We start from the raw sequence: 23,378 nt of genomic DNA on the forward strand, positions 1-23,378 counted from the left end.
GTGACTTGTAAATAAAAGGATGGAATACGCATGTAAATGTAACATTTAGTGACTTCTGAGCAAAGATGGCATATGCGAGTACATGTAATACTTAGTGACTTCTGAATGAGAGGATTGAATATGCAAGTACATGTAACACTTAGTGACTGCTGAAAGGATGGAATACGTGATCACATGTAATACTTAGTGACTTCTTAGAGATAGGATAGATTACACAAGTACATGTTAGTGCTCATTCTAGCACCCTGCACCTTTCAAAACCTGCGCAGTTCCTCTTTCCAGCCTGTGGTGTCGCTCTCTACTGTGGTGCTCCTAGCAAAGTCTGGTCTGTATCTCAGTGCTGAGATACAGACCGGAGTGTGCTAGAAGCACCAGAGCAGAGTACAACATTTAAGTTAGGAAAAAGGAAGTGCACAGGTTGAGACAGGTGCAGGGTGCTAGAATGCACACTACATGTAACACTCAAGGCCTAATTCAGATCTGATCGCAGCAGCAAATTTGCAATCAGTAAGTATTACACCTACACAAGATCTTATCATTTCGCAGTCACTGAGTGTTTATTACATGTACTCACTTATTCCATCCTTTCACTGAGAAGTCACTAAGTGTTACATGTACTCATGTATTCCAACCTTTCACTCAGAAGTCACTGAGAGCCTAATTCTGGATTTGTTAGCTAATGGGCAAAACCATGTGTACTGCAAGTGGGGCAGATATAACGTGCAGAGAGAGTTAGATTTGGGTGGGTTATATTATTTCTGTGCATGGTAAATACTGGCTGCTTTATTTTTACACTGCAATTTAGATATCAGTTTGAACACACCCCACCCAAATCTAACTCTCTCTGCACGTTATATCTGCCCCTCCTGCAGTGCACATGGTTTGCCCATTAGCTAACAAATCCAGAATTAGGCTCTCAGTGACTTCTGAGTGAAAGGTTGGAATACATGAGTACATGTAACACTTAGTGACTTCTCAGTGAAAGGTTGGAATAAGCGAGTACATGTAATAAACACTCAGTTACTGCGAAATGATAAGATCTTGTGTAGGTGTATTACTTACTGATTGCAAATTTGCTGCTGCGATCAGATCTGAATTAGGCCTTGAGTGTTACATGTAGTGTGCATTCTAGCACCCTGCACCTGTCTCAACCTGCATTTACATATAATAATCAGCGACTACTGAGTGATAGAATGAAATACAATGTCTTACCTGATCCACTTGCCAGAATTTCTTTAATTTTGAAAGCACTTGTGGGATCTGAAGAAGGAACCACCAGAATAAATAAATTGTAAGAGTGAAAACAGGGCCTTCTTAACTCTGTGTGTGTGTGTGTGTGTGTGTGTGTGTGGGGGGGGGGGGGGGGGGTACAGTGGGAGAAAGCCTTATTGACGAGTTTGACCTAAAACCAGCTAGTAGGTTGGGGGAAACGTTGTATCCTAGTTCTCTTGTTTGTGTTAGACCCTTACTGAGACCCTTCTTGTACAAACAACACTGTCTAAAGAGTAATCCTTGAGTCTTCCTTCTCCTTTAAACCACACATTCAATACCACTCTCAGTCCTGCCATTGCCATCTAAAAAATGTTTCCAAGATCAGACCCTTTCTCACACTAGATGCCGCTCACTGGTCATTTCCAGAATGGAATACTGCAATTTCCTCCTATCTGGCCTCCCTGACAAACATCTCTATCCACTCCAGTCTGTCCTCAGTATTGTATCCTCTGTAGCATGGTGAGTGCTATTCATCAAATAATGGAAAGCCTTGCTTTCCGCTTCTCGAGTGTGTTCAAATTCGCTATCTCAGGATAGCGTAATCGGAAGATGTAAATTAGGCACACTGAAGCTCCTCAGTATGTAAAGCCCTAACTTTTACCCAAGGAATCTTTCCAAACCATAATAAAATAGATTTGGTTGCACTGAAAGGAACAAAGGGTCTTGGAGGAACTATGTACCAGTAGAGCCTGAAAATTAGACAGCAACTGAGGTACTATGTTCATTTACGTGTGATGGTGCATAAAAGTTCAGGGTAGTTAGCAGAGTAGAGTGTATAGTCTGGTTATAAACAGGCCCAAGTATTAGAGGAGGTGCTTTGTCCAATTGTGATTCAATGGTAGTATAGCTTGGAGTGAGTCTGAGAGGTGGGGGTTTAAAAGTTCTGCTTTAGAAGAATTCATTTTGAAACTGGAGCACTCACCAAAAATGGGTAAATCTTCCAAAAAGTTGAAGAGAAATGAGCGGATTTGTGAGAGATAGGCAGGATATAGTCAGCATACAAGGAGATCTCGTATTCTGACGAGCCTATATGCATACTACGGAGTTATCTGGATTATGTCTGGATTACATCAAATGTTAGACGCCAAAGGTTCCATCATATGGGTGAAAAGTAAAGGTAACAAGGGGCCTCCCTGCCTGGTGCCATTGCAAATGAAAAGGGATGAGAATTAAAGCCAGGGCAAAATTTTTAGTACGCAGCATCCAAGAGGTGTGACCTAACATCCCCAAAAGATTGCCAATAGATGAAACATTAATGTGAAGATAACTACTAAGTAGATCTTTAAGAGCCCATTCCTTTTACTATGCAATCCCTTGTAACAGCTAAGCCTTTTAGGAGACAGCTACATCACCCAATTACCAGTTTATACAGCCCCAGCAATGAGTAGTAGATCTTGACATGACTGACGGAAGCACAGTGCAGCTGTATCATAAGAATGACACGCATACAAAAATAACGTGACATGTCACATGCTCAGCTGCCAGAGCAGAAAGTGCAGTTACAATATTGAGAACATAACCACTATGTGCATACACTGGAAGCAGCCATTTTGTAGATCTAAACGTATAAGACTAAATCGTATCCATTCAAGTAAAAGACAGTGACACCAGTGGGAGATGAGGCACAAGTGATCCAATACTTCAGAGATGTGACCAATTATTAGGGAATAAATGAAATGGAAAAATTAATACCAGTTCTCCTAAGGTCAAGCTTAATCCTGTGTTAACATTAAATGCTTATGAGCACTGACAGGCTTTATGCTATAACACTTAAAAATACAAAAGCAATACTTCCTATTTTGATGCTTCCATGGCCTGATGGTTTAGACAAGCAAATGGGCGCAGAGATACATAAAAAAAAATAAGATTTTACTTACCGATAAATCTATTTCTCGTAGTCCGTAGTGGATGCTGGGAACTCCGTAAGGACCATGGGGAATAGCGGCTCCGCAGGAGACTGGGCACATCTAAAGAAAGCTTTAGGACTAGCTGGTGTGCACTGGCTCCTCCCCCTATGACCCTCCTCCAAGCCTCAGTTAGGATACTGTGCCCGGACGAGCGTACATAATAAGGAAGGATATTGAATCCCGGGTAAGACTCATACCAGCCACACCAATCACACCGTACAACTTGTGATCTGAACCCAGTTAACAGTATGATAACAACGAAGGAGCCTCTGAAAAGATGGCTCACAACAACAATAACCCGATTTAGTTAACAATAACTGTGTACAAGTATTGCAGACAATCCGCACTTGGGATGGGCGCCCAGCATCCACTACGGACTACGAGAAATAGATTTATCGGTAAGTAAAATCTTATTTTCTCTGACGTCCTAGTGGATGCTGGGAACTCCGTAAGGACCATGGGGATTATACCAAAGCTCCCAAACGGGCGGGAGAGTGCGGATGACTCTGCAGCACCGAATGAGAGAACTCCAGGTCCTCCTCAGCCAGGGTATCAAATTTGTAGAGTTTAGCAAACGTGTTTGCCCCTGACCAAGTAGCTGCTCGGCAAAGTTGTAAAGCCGAGACCCCTCGGGCAGCCGCCCAAGATGAGCCCACTTTCCTTGTGGAATGGGCTTTTACAGATTTTGGCTGTGGCAGGCCTGTCACAGAATGTGCAAGATGAATTGTACTACAAATCCAACGAGCAATAGTCTGCTTTAGAAGCAGGAGCACCCAGCTTGTTGGGTGCATACAGGATAAACAGCGAGTCAGACTTTCTGACTCCAGCCGTCCTGGAAACATATATTTTCAGGGCCCTGACCACGTCAAGTAACTTGGAGTCCTCCAAGTCCCTAGTAGCCGCAGGCACCACAATAGGTTGGTTCATGTGAAAAGCAGAAACCACCTTAGGGAGAAATTGAGGACGAGTCCTCAATTCTGCCCTGTCAGAATGAAACATTAAGTAAGGGCTTTTATATGATAAAAGCCGCCAATTCTGACACACGCCTGGTTGAAAACAGGGCTAACCGCATCGTCACCTTCCATGTGAGATATTTTAAGTCCATAGTGGTGAGTGGTTCAAACCAATGTGACTTAAGGAACCTCAAAACAACATTGAGATCCCAAGGTGCCACTGGAGGCACAAAAGGAGGTTGTATATGCAGTACCCCTTTTACAAATGTCTGAACTTCAGGTACTGAAGCCAGTTCTTTCTGGAAGAAAATCGACAGGGCCGAAATTTGAACCTTAATGGACCCTAATTTTAGGCCCATAGACAGTCCTGTCTGCAGGAAATGGAGGAAACGACCTAGTTGAAATTCCTCTGTAGGGGCCTTCTTGGCCCCACACCACGCAACATATTTTTGCCAAATGCGGTGATAATGTTTTGCGGTTACATCCTTCCTGGCTTTGACCAGGGTAGGGATGACTTCATCTGGAATGCCTTTTTCCTTCAGGATCCGGCGTTCAACCGCCATGCCGTCAAACGCAGCCGCGGTAAGTCTTGGAACAGACAAGGCCCCTGCTGGAGCAGGTCCTTTCTTAGAGGTAGAGGCCACGGGTCTTCCGTGAGCATCTCTTGAAGTTCCGGGTACCAAGTCCTTCTTGGCCAATCCGGAACCACGAGTATCGTTCTTACTCCTCTCCTTCTTATGATTCTCAGTACTTTTGGTATGAGAGGCAGAGGAGGGAACACATACACTGACTGGTACACCCACGGTGTCACCAGAGCGTCCACCGTTATTGCCTGAGGGTCCCTTGACCTTGTGCAATATCTGTCCAGTTTCTTGTTAAGACGGGACGCCATCATGTCTACCTTTGGTTTTTCCCAACGGTTTACAATCAGTTGGAAGACTTCTGGGTGAAGTCCCCACTCCCCCGGGTGGAGGTCATGCTGAGGAAGTCTGCTTCCCAGTTGTCCACTCCCTGAATGAACACTGCTGACAGTGCTATCACATGATTTTCCGCCCAGCAGAGAATCCTTGCAGCTTCTGCCATTGCCCTCCTGCTTCTTGTGCCGCCCTGTCTGTTTACGTGGGCGACAGCAGTGATGTTGTCCGACTGGATCAATACCGGTTGACCCTGAAGCAGAGGCTTTTCTTGACTTAGGGCATTGTAAATGGCCCTTAGTTCCAGGATATTTTTGTCTCCAGGCTTGACCATAAGCCCTGGATATTCCTTCCCTGTGTGACTGCTCCCCAGCCTCGCAGGCTGGCATCCGTGGTCACCAGGACCCAGTCCTGAATGCCGAATCTGCGGCCCTCTAGAAGATGAGCACTCTGCAACCACCACAGGAGGGACACCCTTGTCCTTGGTGACAGGGTTATCCGCTGATGCATCTGAAGATGCGACCCGGACCATTTGTCCAGTAGGTTCCACTGGAAAGTTCTTGTGTGGAATCTGCCGAATGGGATTGCTTCGTAGGAAGCCACCATTTTTACCCAGAACCCTTGTGCATTGATGCACTGAGACTTGGTTCGGTTTTAGGAGGTTCCTGACTAGCTCGGATAACTCCCTGGCTTTCTCCTCCGGGAGAAACACCTTCTTTCTGGACTGTGTCCAGGATCATCCCTAGGAACAGAAGACAAGTCGTCGGAACCAGCTGCGATTTTGGAATATTGAGAATCCACTCGTGCTGCCGCAACACTACCTGAGATAGTGCTACACCGACCTCCAACTGTTCTCTGGATCTTACCCTTATCAGGGAATCGTCCAAGTAAAGGATAACTAAAATTCCCTTCCTTCGAAGGAATATCATCATTTCGGTTATTACTTCAGTAAAGACCCTGGGTGCCGTGGACCATCCCTACGGCAGCGTCTGAACTGATAGTGACAGTTCTGTACCATAACCTGAGATACCTTTGGTGAGAAGGGTAAATTTGGACATGAAGGTAAGCATCCTTGATGTCCCGAGACATCATGTAGTCCCCTTCTTCCAGGTTTGCAATCACTGCTCTGAGTGACTCAATTTTGAATTTGAACCTCTGTATGTAAGTGTTCAAAGATTTTAGATTTTAAAATTGGTCTCACCGAGCCGTCTGGCTTCGGTACCACAATAGTGTGGAATAATACCCCGTTCCCTGTTGCAGGAGGGGTACCTTTATTATCACCTGCTGGGAATACAGCTTGTGAATGGCTTCCAAAACTGCCTCCCTGTCAGCGGGAGACGTCGGTAAAACAGACTTTTGGAAACGGCGAGGGGAATACGTCTCGAATTCCAATTTGTACCCCTGAAATATTACCTGAAGGATCCAGGGGTCTACTTGCGAGTGAGCCCACTGCGCACTGAAATTCACTGAGAACGGGCCCCCACCGTGCCTGAACTTGTAAAGCCCTAGCGTCATACTGAGGGCTTGGCAGCGGTGGAAAAGGGTTTCTGTTCCTGGGAACTGGCTGATCTCTGCAGCCATTTTCCTCTCCCTCTGTCACGAGCAGAAAAGAGGAACCCTTTGTCCGCTTGCCAACCAGGACTGCGCCTGATAATACGGCGTCTTATTTTGAGAGGCGACCTAGGGTACATCCCCTTTTTTTTTTTAAGGCAATACTTCCAAATGCCGTTTGGAATCCCTGACCACTTTACTAGAATACAAAACACTTATACTTGATGCCAGTCGGCAAATATTCCGCTGTGCATCATGCATATATAGAAAAGCATCTTTTAATTGCTCTATAGGCAAAAATATACTGTATCTAGGATATCAATATTTCCAGTCAGGGAATCCGACCACGCCACCCAGCACTGCACATCCAGGCTGAGGCGATTGCTGGTCGCAGTATAACACCAGTATGTGTGTAAATACATTTTTGGATACCCTCCTGCTTTTTATCAGCAGGATCCTTAAGGGCGGCCATCTCAAGAGAGGGTAGAGCCCTTGTTCTTACAATCGTGTGAGCGCCTTATCCCCTGTAGGGGGCGTTTCCCAACGCACCCTAACCTCTGGCGGGAAAAGGTATACTGCCAATAACTTTTTAGAATTATCAATTGTTATCGGAGGAAAACCCACGCATCATCACACACCTCATTTTATTTTTCAGAGTCAGGAAAACTATAGGAAGTTTTTCCTCACCAAACATAATACCCCTTTTTTGGTGGTATTCATATCAGAAAAGTGTAAACATTTACCATTGCCTCAATCATGCAATGTGTGGCCCTATTGGAAATCACGGTTGTCTCTTCACCGTCGACACAGGAGCCAGTATCCGTGTCGGCGTCTGTATCTGAGGTAACGGGCGCTTTAGAGCCCCTGTATGAGACGTCTGGACAGGCACAAGCTGAGTAGCCGGCTGTCTCATGTCAACCACTGTCTTTTATACAAAGCTGACACTGTCACGCAATTTCAACAGTACATCCACTCAGGTGTCGACCCCCTAGGGGGTGACAACACTATTACAGACACTCTACTCCGTCTCCACATCATTTTTCTCCTCATACATGTCGACACAAAAGTACCGACACACAGCACACACACAGGGAATGCTCTGATAGAGGACAGGACCCACTAGCCCTTTGGGGAGACAGAGGGAGAGTTTGCCAGCACACACCAGAGCGCTATATATATACAGGGATAACCTTATATAAGTGTTTTTCCCTTTATAGCTGCTGTATTGTTTATACTGCGCCTAATTTGTGCCCCCCTCTCTTTTTTAACCCCTTTCTGTAGTGTAGTGACTGCAGGGGAGAGCCAGGGAGCTTCCCTCCAACTGAGCTGTGAGGGAAAATGGCACCAGTGTGCTGAGGAGATAGGCTCCGCCCCTTTCTCGGCGTCCTTATCATCCGTTTTTTTATATGTTTTGGCAGGGGTTAAATGCATCCATATAGCCCAGGAGTTATATGTGATGCATTTATTTTAGCCATATAAGGTTTTATCGATTTATTGCGTCTCAGGGCGCTGCCCCCCCAGCGCCCTGCACCCTCAGTGACCGGAGTGTGAAGTGTGCTGAGAGCAATGGCGCACAGCTGCGGTGCTGTGCGCTACCTTATCTGAAGACAGGATCGTCTTCTGCCGCCGATTTCACCGGACCTCTTCGCTCTTCTGGCTCTGTAAGGGGGACGGCGGCGCGGCTCCGGTGACCCATCCAGGCTGAACCTGTGATCGTCCCTCTGGAGCTAATGTCCAGTAGCCTAAGAAACCCGATCCACTCTGCACTCAGGTGAGTCCGTTTCTTCTCCCCTTAGTCCCACGATGCAGTGAGCCTGTTGCCAGCAGGTCTCACTGAAAATAATAAACCTAAACTAAAACTTTCACAAAGAGCTCAGGAGAGCCCCTAGTGTGCACCCTTCTCGTCGGGCACAGAAATCTAACTGAGGCTTGGAGGAGGGTCATAGGGGGAGGAGCCAGTGCACACCAGCTAGTCCTAAAGCTTTCTTTAGATGTGCCCAGTCTCCTGCGGAGCCGCTATTCCCCATGGTCCTTACGGAGTTCCCAGCATTCACTAGGACGTCAGAGAAATAAAAAGGGCCCGTTTGCTTTCCCCCTAATAAAACACTTTAAGGTGACATACCTTAAGGAAAGTGAATGCAGTCCACTTCAGCTCATCGGTTCCGGCAGGGGACTCTATTAACCCCACAACACATGCTTTCCAGATCTCCAGCAGGAAGAGGTGAGATGGGATGCGCTGTGTAGGAGAGGACATTGTCATAATTAGACATTTAATTAGCACACAAAAAAAAGAGGAATAATTGCACAGTATTATCACTGCAATTAATTCACATAGTGAAGGATCTGGAAGCTGATCAGAAGTACTGAAAAAAGGGCATGGTAGTAGTAATTGTGGTACGTATAGTAGTGATGGCAGGCAGCAGTGGTATTGGTGGCGGGAGTAGTAGTACTAGTCTACTGAAAACGTTAGGATTGTCCTACAGTGAATATACTACTGTAAGTTATAACCTGCATCCTCTTCACAGTGTTCAGCTGTTCCACCAATGGCTGTGCCTCCCCTGTCAGGTTCATTGCGCCTTCTAACATAACGACAGCATGTACCGTTGGGAAGCCAGTCCTGTGTAGCTGGTCACAGTGAGCGGACAGCAAGGATGGAATGCTGTGGACGGCAAGAGAGAAACAGAGATGGTACCTTAAGAAATGAAATGTGCTGTAACACACCAGACAGACAATTAAAAGAAAGGGAAATTGAAATATTTTACACTTTTTGCCTCTACAAATCTTCATGAATTAAAAATAAAATAAAATAAGGAATTTAAAATTAGTATAATAACAAATAGAAATGAATTATGCAAGACAATGACCATGTAAGCCTAAGACCTATCTGCAGTAGAAAACAGAGTTTTGGTAAAGTAGATTTAAAATGTATTTATGGTTCTACAAATAAAAATACAAACAGATGAATGAAATAATTTGCCATCTTCTAATATTTGCCCTGGTGTCAGCTCACCTGGAGAAAAAGCGTGATTTTTGGACTTACCATAAAATCCATTTCTCCAATTCCATGGGAGGTTGGGCGGCACTGGAACACTGGGTTGTACACGGTGGTGTATGGACCCAGCACTTTAAAACTTGAATTGTTTTGAACAGGGCTTCCTCCCTCCTCCTCAATACCTCAGACAGCCCCAGAACTCCGTTAATTATAACTAGAGAGATGTGCAAGTTCGGATTTACTTGGTTGTACTCTGATCTCAAAAACGGCATTCTATTGGCTATCAGCTCTCACGTGTTTTGGATAGCCAATAAAATAAATCCAGATTAATCCAAACTAGCAATAGTTTGGGGAAAAGAACCAAGTAAATCTGATCCAACACTTCTCTAATTCTGACCATGCCCAATAAAGAGATGGGTGGGTGGGGGGGGGCAGGGGAGAGAAGAAACATAGAACTACAGTAAAACAGTCAAAACAGATGTACAGACAGAAAAATAAGAATTTACTTACCGATAATTCTATTTCTCGTAGTCCGTAGTGGATGCTGGGAACTCCGTAAGGACCATGGGGAATAGCGGCTCCGCAGGAGACAGGGCACATCTAAAGAAAGCTTTAGGATCACCTGGTGTGCACTGGCTCCTCCCCCTATGACCCTCCTCCAAGCCTCAGTTAGGATACTGTGCCCGGACGAGCGTACACAATAAGGAAGGATTTTGAATCCCGGGTAAGACTCATACCAGCCACACCAATCACACTGTACAACTTGTGATCTGAACCCAGTTAACAGCATGATAATAGAGAAGCCTCTCGAAAAGATGGCTCACTACAACAATAACCCGAATTTTTTGGTAACAATAATTATGTACCAGTATTGCAGACAATCCGCACTTGGGATGGGCGCCCAGCATCCACTACGGACTACGAGAAATAGAATTATCGGTAAGTAAATTCTTATTTTCTCTGACGTCCTAGTGGATGCTGGGAACTCCGTAAGGACCATGGGGATTATACCAAAGCTCCCAAACGGGCGGGAGAGTGCGGATGACTCTGCAGCCCCCAATGAGAGAACTCCCGGTCCTCCTCAGCCAGGGTAACAAATTTGTAGAATTTTACAAACGTATTTGCTCCTGACCAAGTAACTGCTCGGCAAAGTTGTAAAGCCGAGACCCCTCGGGCAGCTGCCCAAGATGAGCCCACCTTCCTTGTGGAGTGGGCATTTACAGATTTTTGGCTGTGGCAGGCCTGCCACAGAATGTGCAAGCTGAATTGTACTACAAATCCAACGAGCAATAGTCTGCTTAAAAGCAGGAGCACCCAGCTAGTTGGGTGCATAGAGGATAAACAGCGAGTCAGATTTCCTGACTCCAGCCGTCCTGGAAACATATATTTTCCGGGTCCTGACAACGTCTAGCAACTTGGAGTCCTCCAAGTCCCTAGTAGCCGCAGGCACCACAATAGGTTTGGTTCAGGTGAACGCTGAAACCACCCTAGGGAGAAACTGAGGACGAGTCCTCAATTCCGCCCTGTCCGAATGGAAAATCAGATAAGGGCTTTTACAGGATAAAGCCACCAATTCTGACACGCGCCTGGCCCAGGCCAGAGCCAACAGCATGACCACTTTTTCTGTGAGATATTTTAACTCCACAGATTTAAGTGTGTCAAACCAATGTGACTTTTGGAACCCAAAAACCACCTGGAGATCCCAAAAGTGCCACTAAAGGCACAAAAGGAGGCTGTATATGCAGTACCCCTTTAACAAATGTCTGAACTTCAGGGACTGAAGCTAGTTCTTTTTTGGAAGAAAATTGACAGAGCCGAAATTTGAACCTTAATGGACCCCAATTTCAGGCCCATAGATACTCCTGTTTGCAGGAAATGTAGGAATCGACCCAGTTGAATTTCCTCCGTCGAGCCTTACTGGCCTCGCACCACGCAACATATTTTCGCCAAATGCGGTGATAATGTTTTGCGGTTACATCCTTCCTGGCTTTGATCAGGATAGGGAAGACTTCATCCGGAATGCCTTTTTCCTTCAGGATCCGGCGTTCAACCGCCATGCCGTCAACGCAGCCGCGGTAAGTCTTGGAACAGACAAGGTCCTTGCTGGAGCAGGACCCTTCTTAGAGGTAGAGGCTACGGATCCTCCGTGAGCATCTCTTGAAGTTCCGGTTACCAATTCCTTCTTGGCCAATCCGGAGCCACTAATATAGTGCTTACTCCTCTCCATCTTATCAATCTCAGTACCTTGGGTATGAGAGGCAGAGGAGGGAACCCATACACTGATTGGTACACCCACGGTGTTACCAGAGCATCTACAGCTATTGCCTGAGGGTCCCTTGACGTGGCGCAATACCTGTCGAGTTTTTCCCAACGGTTTATAATCATGTGGAAGACTTCTGGGTGAAGTCCTTACTCTCCCGGGTGGAGGTCGTGCTGAGGAAAACTGCTTCCCAGTTGTCCACTCCCGGAATGAAAACTGCTGACAGTGCTATCACATGGTTTTTCGCCCCGCGAAGAATCCTTGCAGCTTCTGCCATTGCCCTCCTGCTTCTTGTGGCACCCTGTCTGTTTACGTGGGTGACTGCCGTAATGTTGTCCGACTGGATCAACACCGGCTGACCTTGAAGCAGAGGTCTTGCTAAGCTTAGAGCATTGTAAATGGCCCTTAGCTTCAGGACATTTATGTGAAGTGATGTCTCCAGGCTTGACCATAAGCCCTGGATATTCCTTCCCTGTGTGACTGCTCCCCAGCCTCGCAGGCTGGCATCCGTGGCCACCAGGACCAAGTCCCGCATGCCGAATCTGCGGCCCTCTAGAAGATGAGCACTCTGCAACCACCACAGGAGGGATACCCTTGTCCCTGGTGACAGGGTTATCCGCTGAAGCATCTGAAGATGCGACCCGGACCATTTGTCCAGTAGGTTCCACTGGAAAGTCTTGCGTGGAATCTGCCGAATGGGATTGCTTCGTAGGAAGCCACCATTTTTACCCAGAACCCTTGTGCATTGATGCACTGAGACTTGGTTCGGTTTTAGGAGGTTCCTGACTAGCTCGGATAACTCCCTGGCTTTCTCCTCCGGGAGAAACACCTTCTTTCTGGACTGTGTCCAGGATCATCCCTAGGAACAGAAGACAAGTCGTCGGAACCAGCTGCGATTTTGGAATATTGAGAATCCAATCGTGCTGCCGCAACACTACCTGAGGTAGTGCTACACCGATCTCCAACTGTTCCCTGGATCTCACCCTTATCAGGGAATCGTCCAAGTAAAGGATAACTAAAATTCCCTTCCTTCGAAGGAATATCATCATTACGGAAATTACTTCAGTAAAGACCCGGGGTGCCGTGGACCATCCCTACGGCAGCGTCTGAACTGATAGTGACAGTTCTGTACCATAACCTGAGATACCCTTGGTGAGAAGGGTAAATTTTGACATGAAGGTAAGCATCCTTGATGTCCCGAGACATCATGTAGTCCCCTTCTTCCAGGTTTGCAATCACTGCTCTGAGTGACTCAATTTTGAATTTGAACCTCTGTATGTAAGTGTTCAAAGATTTTAGATTTTAGATTTTAAAATCGGTCTCACCGAGCCGTCTGGCTTCAGTACCACAATAGTGTGGAATAATACCCCGGTCCCTGTTGCAGGAGGGGTACCTTAATTATCACCTGCTGGGAATACAGCTTGTGAATGGCTTCCAAAACTGCCTCCCTGTCAGCGGGAGACGTCGGTAAAACAGACTTTTGGAAACGGCGAGGGGAATACGTCTCGAATTCCAATTTGTACCCCTGAAATATTACCTGAAGGATCCAGGGGTCTACTTGCGAGTGAGCCCACTGCGCACTGAAATTCATTGAGAACGGGCCCCCACCGTGCCTGAACTTGTAAAGCCCTAGCGTCATACTGAGAGCTTGGCAGAGGCGGAAAAGGGTTTCTGTTCCTGGGAACTGGCTGATCTCTGCAGCCTTTTTCCTCTCCCTCTGTCACGAGCAGAAAAGAGGAACCCTTTTGTCCGCTTGCCAACCAGGACTGCGCCTGATAATACGGCGTCTTATTTTGAGAGGCGACCTGGGGTACATTCCCTTTTTTTTTTTAAGGCAATACTTCCAAATGCCGTTTGGAATCCGCATCACCTGACCACTTTACTGGTATAATTGGACAACGCACTTATACTTGATGCCAGTCGGCAAATATTCCGCTGTGCATCATGCATATATAGAAATGCATCTTTTAATTGCTCTATAGGCAATAATATACTGTCCTTATCTAGGATATCAAATTTCCAGTCAGGGAATCCGACCACGCCAACCCAGCACTGCACATCCAGGCTGAGGCGATTGCTGGTCGCAGTATAACACCAGTATGTGTGTAAATACATTTTAGGACACCCTCCTGCTTTCTATCAGCAGGATCCCTAAGGGCGGCCATCTCCAGAGAGGGTAGAGCCCTTGTTCTTACAAGCGTGTGAGCGCCTTATCCCCCCTAGGGGGTGTTTCCCAACGCACCCTAACCTCTGGCGGGAAAAGGTATACTGCCAATAACTTTTTAGAAATTATCAATTGTTATCGGGGGGAAACCCACGCATCATCACACACCTCATTTTATTTCTCAGATTCAGGAAAACTACAGGAAGTTTTTCCTCACCAAACATAATACCCCTTTTTTTGGTGGTATTTATATTATCAGAAGAGTGTAAACTTTTTCCATTGCCTCAATCATGCAATGTGTGGCCCTATTGGAAATCACGGTTGTCTCTTCACCGTCGACACAGGAGTCAGTATCCGTGTCGGCGTCTGTATCTGAGGTAACGGGCGCTTTAGAGCCCCTGTATGAGACGTCTGGACATGCACAAGCTGAGTAGCCGGCTGTCTCATGTCAACCACTGTCTTTTATACAAAGCTGACACTGTCACGCAATTTCAACAGTACATCCACTCAGGTGTCGACCCCCCAGGGGGTGACAACACTATTACAGACACTCTACTCCGTCTCCTCATCATTTTTCTCCTCATACATGTCGACACAAACGTACCGACACACAGCACACACACAGGGAATGCTCTGATAGAGGACAGGACCCCACTAGCCCTTTGGGGAGACAGAGGGAGAGTTTGCCAGCACACACCAGAGCGCTATATATATACAGGGATAACCTTATATAAGTGTTTTTCCCTTTATAGCTGCTGTATTGTTTATACTGCGCCTAATTTGTGCCCCCCTCTCTTTTTTAACCCCTTTCTGTAGTGTAGTGACTGCAGGGGAGAGCCAGGGAGCTTCCCTCCAACTGAGCGGTGAGGGAAAATGGCGCCAGTGTGCTGAGGAGATAGGCTCCGCCCCTTTCTCGGCGTCCTTATCATCCGTTTTCTTGTATGTTTTGGCAGGGGTTAAATGCATCCATATAGCCCAGGAGTTATATGTGATGCATTTATTTTAGCCATAAAAGGTTTTCTATCGATTTATTGCGTCTCAGGGCGCTGCCCCCCCAGCGCCCTGCACCCTCAGTGACCGGAGTGTGAAGTGTGCTGAGAGCAATGGCGCACAGCTGCGGTGCTGTGCGCCTACCTTTATCTGAAGACAGGAAAGTCTTCTGCCGCCGATTTTTCCGGACCTCTTCGCTCTTCTGGCTCTGTAAGGGGGCCGGCGGCGCGGCTCCGGTGACCCATCCAGGCTGAACCTGTGATCGTCCCTCTGGAGCTAATGTCCAGTAGCCTAAGAAGCCCAATCCACTCTGCACGCAGGTGAGTTCGCTTCTTCTCCCCTTAGTCCCTCGATGCAGTGAGCCTGTTGCCAGCAGGTCTCACTGAAAATAATAAACCTAAACTAAAACTTTCACAAAGAGCTCAGGAGAGCCCCTAGTGTGCACCCTTCTCGTCGGGCACAGAAAATCTAACTGAGGCTTGGAGGAGGGTCATAGGGGGAGGAGCCAGTGCACACCAGGTGATCCTAAAGCTTTCTTTAGATGTGCCCTGTCTCCTGCGGAGCCGCTATTCCCCATGGTCCTTACGGAGTTCCCAGCATCCACTAGGACGTCAGAGAAAAGAACAGAAAGCTCTAGGAGGGCATATCTGGAGCAGCATGGTTAGTTTGCTGGCGCGGCTCAATCGCAAAGTCTATGGCGTGCTAAACGGGATTATTTGAGGATAGGTGTAAGTAAATATTATAGATCCAATTAAGAAGTAATAGCCCTGTGACAGTGTCAGTATATTCAACCTAATATAGAGTTTTAAGCATCCATGCGCCCAACGTGGTTTCTTAGCAGTCATCACAACGAGTGCGCAATTGCACTACCACTTTTATGTAAAAGCTGCATTTAAAGACTGGTACTTCCACGTACACTCAATTCTGCACACACTGCAGTTGCTAGTGCACTGTGTCCATCCCGGTATTCCCTTACAGCATGGATAAAATCATGGTTGCAGGATAGAAAACTGAGAGTCGTAGTAAATGGAGTGCATTCACAGGAGGGAAATGTTACCAGTGGAGTACCCCAAGGATCTGTACTTGGACCAGTGCTCTTTAATATCTTTATTGGTGACTCTGCAAAATCTTTTTAGGAGAAAGTATGCCTTTTTGCAAATGACACAATGATATGCAACAGGGTAGACACGCCAGGAGGTGTAAAACAAAGGATTAATGATCCAGGTAGACAAGAGCATAGGTTCTCAAAGTCGGCGCTCAGTACCCCAAACAGTCAACATTTTACAGGTAATCCAGCAGGTGCACAGGTGTACTCGTTACTTACTGAAAATTTTAAAAGATCCATCTGTGAGGAGACCTGCAAAACATGCACTTTGTGGGGTCTGGGGGACCGCGGCTGAGGACATGTGTATTATAGAGGAATGGTTAAGAACGTGGACACTACAGAATAATGCCAAAAAATAGGATTTTAATACCTACCAGTAAATCCTTTTCTCGTAGTCCATAAGGGATATTTGGGGAGAACTAGTACAATGGGGTACAGACGGGGTCCAAAGGAGCCAGTGCACTTTAAATTTCTTCAACTGGGTGTGCTGGCTTCTCCCCTCTATGACCCTCCCACAGGCAGTTATAGGTAAAATGTGCCCGAAGGAGAAAGGACATATATGAGAGAAGGAACAAGATAACAAAAGGTGGTGAAATTTACACACCAGCACGCCACAACCATACAACAACCAGCAACGGCTAGTAACAACAACAGCAACAGTTGAACAGGTAACTACAGAACAAGAACCTGCAGAAAAGTCAACGCACTGAGGAGGGAGCCCAATATCCCTTATGGACTACGAGAAAAGGATTTACATGTAGGTTTTAAAATCCTATTTTCTCTAGCATCCATAAGGGATATTGGGGAGAACTAGTACGATGGGGAAGTCCCAAAACATCCAGAATGGGCGGGAACGTGCGGAGACAGCTGCAGCACCACCTGCCCAAACTGGGTATCCTCTTTGGACAGGGTATCAAATTTGTAGAATTTAACAAAAGTGTTCTTCCCCGAGCAGGTAGCAACTCGGCATAGTTGCTGGGCCGAGACTCATGGGCAGCCGCCCAGTAAGAGCCACCGATCTTGTAGAATGGGCCTTTAGAGACTTAGGAACAGGTAAGGCTGCCGACACATAGGCCTGTTGGATAGTAAGCCTAATCCAATGAGCAATAGACTGCTTTGAAGCAGGACAACCCTTTTTCTGCGCATCATAGAGCACGAACAAAGAATCCGTCTTTCGGACCCGAGCTGTGCGCCTGACATAGATCTTCAAAGCACGCACAACATCCAAGGTCTCCGGAGGAGCAGAAGCGTCAGAACTGGACGGAACCACAAAAAGGTTGATTCAGGTGGAACGCGGAGACGACCTTCGGCAGGAACTGCTGTCTAGTCCGGAGCTCCGCTCTGTCCACATAAAAGACCAAGTAGGGGCTTTTACACGATAAGACACGTCGAGCAGAAGCCAGGGCCAGTAACATCACCGTCTTCCATGTGAGGTACTTGACTTCTACTGTCATCAGAGGTTCAAACCAGGAGGACTGTAGAAATTCCAACACTACATCCAAATCCGAGGGTGCCGTAAGCGGCACAAAAGGTGGTTGTATGTGGAGTACCCCTTGCAAGAAGGTCTGAACTTCTGGCAATACTGCCAATTTCTTCTGGAAGAAAATGGAAAGGGCTGAAATCTGGCCCTTAATAGAACCCAGATGTAAGCCCTTATCCACACCAGCCTGCACGAAACGTCCCAAGAGAAATTCAGCAGGCGGATACTTGCGTTCCTCGCACCAAGAAACATAACGCCTCCAGATATGATGATAATGTTTTGACGTCACAGGTTTCCTGGCCTGAACCATGGTTGCAACAACCTTCCTGGAAAGGCCTTTGAGAGCTAGGATGTTCCGTTCAACCTCCATGCCGTCAAATGAAGACGCCGTAAGTCCGGGTAGACGAATGGTCCTTGTTGAAGAAGATCTCTTAGTGGCAGGGGCCAGGGGTCTTGGATGGACTTGTCCAGAAGATCCGCGTACCACACCCTCCGAGGCCAATCCGGAGCAATCAGAATTGCCTGGACACCTTGATTCCTAATTCACTTTAGCACTCGTGGGAGCAATGGAATCAGAGGAAATAGGTAAACCAGCTGGTACGTCCACTGCCCTTGCCTAAGGGTCCCTGGTCCCAGGGAAGTTTCTTGTTGAGACGAGAAGCCATAATGTCTATTTGTGGGCAACCCCACCGGTTGATGATCTGCTGGAACACCAGATGGTGGATTCCCCATTCCCCCGGGTGGAGATCGTGACGACTCAGGAAGTCCGCTTCCCAGTTGTCTACACCCGGAATAAAGATTGCTGACATGGCTCTTGCATTTCTTTCCGCCCAGAGGAGTATCTTTGACACCTCTCGCACGCAGGCTCTTTTTGTCCCTCATTGTCAATTGATGTACGCCACTGCCGTGGCGTTGTCCGACTGCACCAGGATTGCATGGTCTGTGAGCAGAGGAGAGGCTTGAAGTAGAGCATTGTAGATCGCCCGAAGTTCCAGAATGTTGATTGGAAGGAGGCTTTCGTGGGCTGACCAACTGCCCTGGAACTGTGCCCCATGGGTGACCACTCCCCATCCTCTCAGACTCTGATCCGTCGTGAGGAGGGTCCAATCCTGAATCCCGAAACTCCTGTCCTCGAGGAGATTGGAGGACTGAAGCCACCACAGGAGGGAAATCCTGGCCTGAGGTGACAGACGAATCATCCGGTGCATCTGAAGATGTGATCCGGACCACTTGCTCTGGTGATCCAACTGAAACGTTCTTTACATGGAGCCTCCCATAATGGATCACCTCGTAGGAGGCAACCATCTTTCCCAACAATCTTGTGCGAAGAAGGATGGACACTCGAGAAGGTCGGAGCACCATACGGACCATTTCCTGAAGTGTTTTCGCTTTTTCCACTGGTAATAAACACCTTCTGGGCCACAGTATCCAGCAACATCCCCAGGAACAGAAGCCTCTGAGTGGGCTCCAGATGGGACTTCTGTAAATTGAGGATCCACCCGTGGTCCGACAGAAGATGGATGGTGAGGTCGATATGGAGCAACAAAAGTTCTCTGGATCTTGCCTATATCAGAAGATCGTCCAGGTAGCGGACCATATTGACCCCCTGAACCCGGAGCTGTAACTTCATCTTTTCCATCACCTTCGTGAATACCATCGGGGCTGTAGACAGACTGAAGGGTAGGGCCTAGAACTGGAAGTGATCGTCCAAGTAGGGCAAATCGTAGGAACGACTGATGAGGCAGCCAAATCGGAATATGGATGTAGGCGTCCTTGATATCCAAGGAGACCATAAATTCTCGGTCTTCCAGACCCGCATTCACTGCTCGCAGGGATTCCATTTAGGACTTAGAACACCCTCAAATACGGATTTTAAAGACTTCAGATTCAAAATGGGCCTTACCGAACCATCTGGTTTCGGTACCACGAACAGGTTTAACTAAAACCCCTTGCTGCGTTGCAGCAGTGGTACTGGAATAATGACGTGGGACTGGACCAACTTTTGGATAGCCAGTTGCAAAGTAACTTGCATATCCTCCAAAGCTGGTAAGCTTGATTTCAAATATCGTTGGGGTGGAGTACTTTCGAACTCCAGCTTGTAGCCTTGAGAAACAAGCTCTCTGACCCAGGCAACTTGGCAGGAATTCTCCCAGACGCAGCTGAAGTGACGCAATCGAGCTCCCACCTCGAGATCCCCTTGGGGTGGGTGAGCACCGTCATGCTGAGGCCTTAGTGGAAGCAGAACCGGTGGACTGTTCCTGAGAACTGCTTATAGGTTTTCTGGACTTACCTCTGGTGCCTCTGACCGCATTGGAGGCACCTCTGGCCTTCGAGTGAAATCTGTGAGACCAAAAGGACTGGACAGACGGCCCCGGATAAGAGCATCTTGCCGGCGGGGCCCCAGAGGGGAGAAACATGGATTTTCCAGCCACAGCCTTGGAAATCCAGGTATCCAACTCAACCCCAAAAAGCCATTCCCCAGAAAAGGGGAGAGATTCTACACGTTTGGATTCTGCGTCCGCAATCCACTGACGCAACCACAAGGCCTTGCGTGCCGACACCGCCATGGCCGACGTCCTAGCATTAATATTCCTCATCTCCTTGAGGGAATCACAGAGGACCCGTGTAGTGTCCTGAATGTGCTTCAATAGGGTGCCCATAGTAACTAAGGGCATGTCCCCCGAGAGACCCCCTGAATCTGAATGGCCCAAGAATAGCATGGGTCATCCAACAACCCGCAATAACCGGTCCTTGTAAAAGGCCGGCCGCAGTGTATATAGACTTTAAGTTAGTCACCATCTTCCGATCCCCAGGGTCCTTCATTGAAAAGGAGCCCAGGGTAGGTAGTACCACCTTCTTACACAGGTGAGAGACAGACATCCAGCCCAGGGAGTTCCTCACAAAATGTTCTACCTTCAGGAGGAAAAGAGAAAGTGCGCAAAAACTTTTTAGACACTTGGAATTTTTTGTCTGGATTTTTCGAGGCCTGTTTGAATCATCTAACTCTGGAGAATCAGGGAAAGTGACATTGGGTTTATTTTGCACAAAGAAAAACGACTGCTGAGATGTAGCATCCTCTAGGGGGAGCTTAAACACCTCCCTTATAGCCAAAATGAGGGGTTCAATACCCTGAGCAGAATCAGGATCCCCACTAACTGGATTCGGGTCATCCCCATCATCTGGTATATCATCATCATCTGTATCAGACAGCAGTGCAGGTAAACCACGCTTCTGGGGACCTGCATGGGAGAGGGGGGGGGGGGGGGGGGCTGTGCATCAGCCCTAGCAGCTTAATCTGCCACAGCTTGTTGCAGTAACTGAGTTTTCTGCACATTTGCAGTGAGTTGAGATGACATATCAGACACCATGGTTTTAAGAGACCCTAACCAGTGGGGCTCTGGACCCTCTCCCCCAACCTCTTCACTAAGTTGGGATGATTGACTATATTGCTCGCAGGAAACAGAGTCATTAGATAATGGAGAGAATCTGGTGTGACAGATACTGCACAATTTGTGCTTACCCATATTTCACAGTAAACACAACAACATACACATACACATACACACAGACAGTAATAATGCAAGCCTACCCTACTGTATGTGAGAGTAGACACAGAGAAAATGCAAAATCATGTACTCGGGTCTCAAAACACCAAAGGCTAAATATAGTATTAATGGCACTATACTGGAATTGACTGAGTAGGAAAGATCTACAGATAGAGCCGCACTAGATGAGTGTGGCTCTATCTCATATGTGCACTCCCAGCGGGACTAGGCGATCCGTCCGACCTATCCCCGCCGGGAGTGCAAAGAGATGCTCCCATTCTAGTGAATGTGGTGCGTGCGCGGCATGGACGCACGTGTACCACAGACGCGGTGATAGGTGCGCCCCAGACACAGACGGAGCCACGATTAGCGCAGCTCCATCTGTAGCAGACACTATTTCAGGTGACTTACAGGCAAGGAGGCAATGCAACAAAGCAATGAGGAAGGCTAGTCAGATGCTTGGTTGCATTGGGAGAGGAATCAGCAGCAGAAAGAAAGAAGTAATAATGCCACTGTATAGGTCATTGGTGCGGCCTCATCTAGAATACTGTGTTCAGTTCTGGAGAAAATATCTCCAGAAAGATATTAATACATTAGAGAATGTACAAAGAAGGGCAACTAAAAGGGTGCATGGCCTCCATCACAAAACTTACATGAAAAGACTAAAAGATCTTAACATGGAGCAGAAAAGCGAAAGGGGGGACATGATATAAACTTTCAAATATATCAATGTACAGGAGGGAGACATTCTTCAAAGGAATTTAAGTATTAGAACACAAGGACATGCACTGAAACTGGAGGGAGGCAGGTTCAGGGGAAATATGAGGGAAAGGAGATTTATGGTAGACTTACCATGGTTAAATTTCCTTCTGCGAGGTACACTGGATTCCACAGGGAATACATCAGGGTGTAGAGTTGGATTTTGATGCGAGGCACCAACAGGCTAAAGATTGGACTGTTCCCAGGATGCACTGCACCGCCTCCTCTATAACCCCACCTCCAGGCACTGGAGCTCATTTTTTCGTTAACCAGTCCAATGCAGTAGCAGGTAAAAGAGAGACGGCAGATGTTTGTCACATAGAACCACATTCTCACGACAGAAGAAGGGACTAGCGGCTAATGCCTTACAAACCCAAAGACACTAAGTGCATCAGGGTGGGTGCCCTGTGGAATCTAGTGTACCTCGCAGAAAGAGATTTAACCACGGTAAATCTACCATAAATCTCCTTTTCTGCAGCGGGCACACTGGGATTCCACAGGGAATACATCGGGGATGTCCTAAAGCAGTTCCTCGTGGGAGGGGACACACCGTAGCGGGCACAAGAACCCAAAGTCCAAAGGAAGTATCCTGGGAAGAGGATGTATCAAAGGTAAAAAACCTAATGAAAGTGTTCACTGAAGACCACGTAGCCGCCTTGCACAATTGTTCAGCGGACACGCCTCGACCCAAGAAGGTCCAACAGACTGAGTAGAATGGGCTTTGATAGCAGCAGGAGCTGGGAGTCCAGCCTGCGCATGGGCTTGTGCAATCACCATTCTAATCCATCTGGCCAAGGTTTGCTTATTCGCAGGCCAGTCACGTTTGTGAAAACCAAAAAGTACAAAAAGGGTATCTGACCTCCTGATAGAGGCAGTCCTCTCCACATAAATACAGAGAGCCCTCACCACATCCAAAGACCGCTCTTTGGAGGACAAACCAGAAGAGATAAAAGCAGGAACAATCATCTCTTGGTTAAGATGGAAAGATGGCACCACCTTCAATAGATAACCGGGGCGAGTTCTAAGAACTGCCTGGTCACGGTGAAAAATTAGAAAGGGTGGACGACAGGACATAGCGCCTAAGTCCGACATCCTCCTAGCAGAGGCAATAGCCAACAGAAACACGAACTTAAGCGTAAGGCATTTAAGGTCCACAGACTCAAGAGATTCAAATGGAGACTCTTGTAGGGCATATAAGACAACAGACAGATCCCATGGAGCCACAGGAGGGACATAGGGAGGCTGAATCCGTAAAACACCCTTAGTAAAAGTATGAACGTCAGGAATAAACGCAATTTTCCTCTGAAACCACACCAACAAGACAGAAATATGAACCTTGAGGGAGGCCAGACGAAGGCCTAAATCTAGGCCTTGTTGCAGAATAGCCAAAAGCCTGGAAGTTCTGAATGAATAGGCATAAAAAATTCTTAGCAACACACCATGCGAAGTAAGAGTTCCAGACCCTGTAATAAATCTGTGCAGAAGC

The 23,378-nt window shown here is 47.2% G+C and overlaps 1 protein-coding gene across 3 annotated transcripts in view; it reads right to left on the reverse strand.

The window, feature by feature from the left end:
• The window catches only part of MED24 (mediator complex subunit 24), a 232,693-nt gene that overhangs the window by 120,497 nt on the left and 88,818 nt on the right, over positions 1 to 23,378 (reverse strand). For all 3 annotated transcript variants that reach the window (XM_063959759.1, XM_063959760.1, XM_063959758.1), the window contains exons 8-10: positions 9,106 to 9,256; positions 8,720 to 8,833; positions 1,213 to 1,260 (exon numbers count right to left, since the gene is read on the reverse strand). In XM_063959759.1, coding sequence (XP_063815829.1) covers positions 1,213 to 1,260; positions 8,720 to 8,833; positions 9,106 to 9,256 — 313 coding nt within the window. The remainder of the gene's footprint in view (positions 1 to 1,212; positions 1,261 to 8,719; positions 8,834 to 9,105; positions 9,257 to 23,378) is intronic.

The sequence above is a fragment of the Pseudophryne corroboree genome, chromosome 3, assembly GCF_028390025.1.
Source record: "Pseudophryne corroboree isolate aPseCor3 chromosome 3, aPseCor3.hap2, whole genome shotgun sequence".
Taxonomy (NCBI): domain Eukaryota; kingdom Metazoa; phylum Chordata; class Amphibia; order Anura; family Myobatrachidae; genus Pseudophryne; species Pseudophryne corroboree.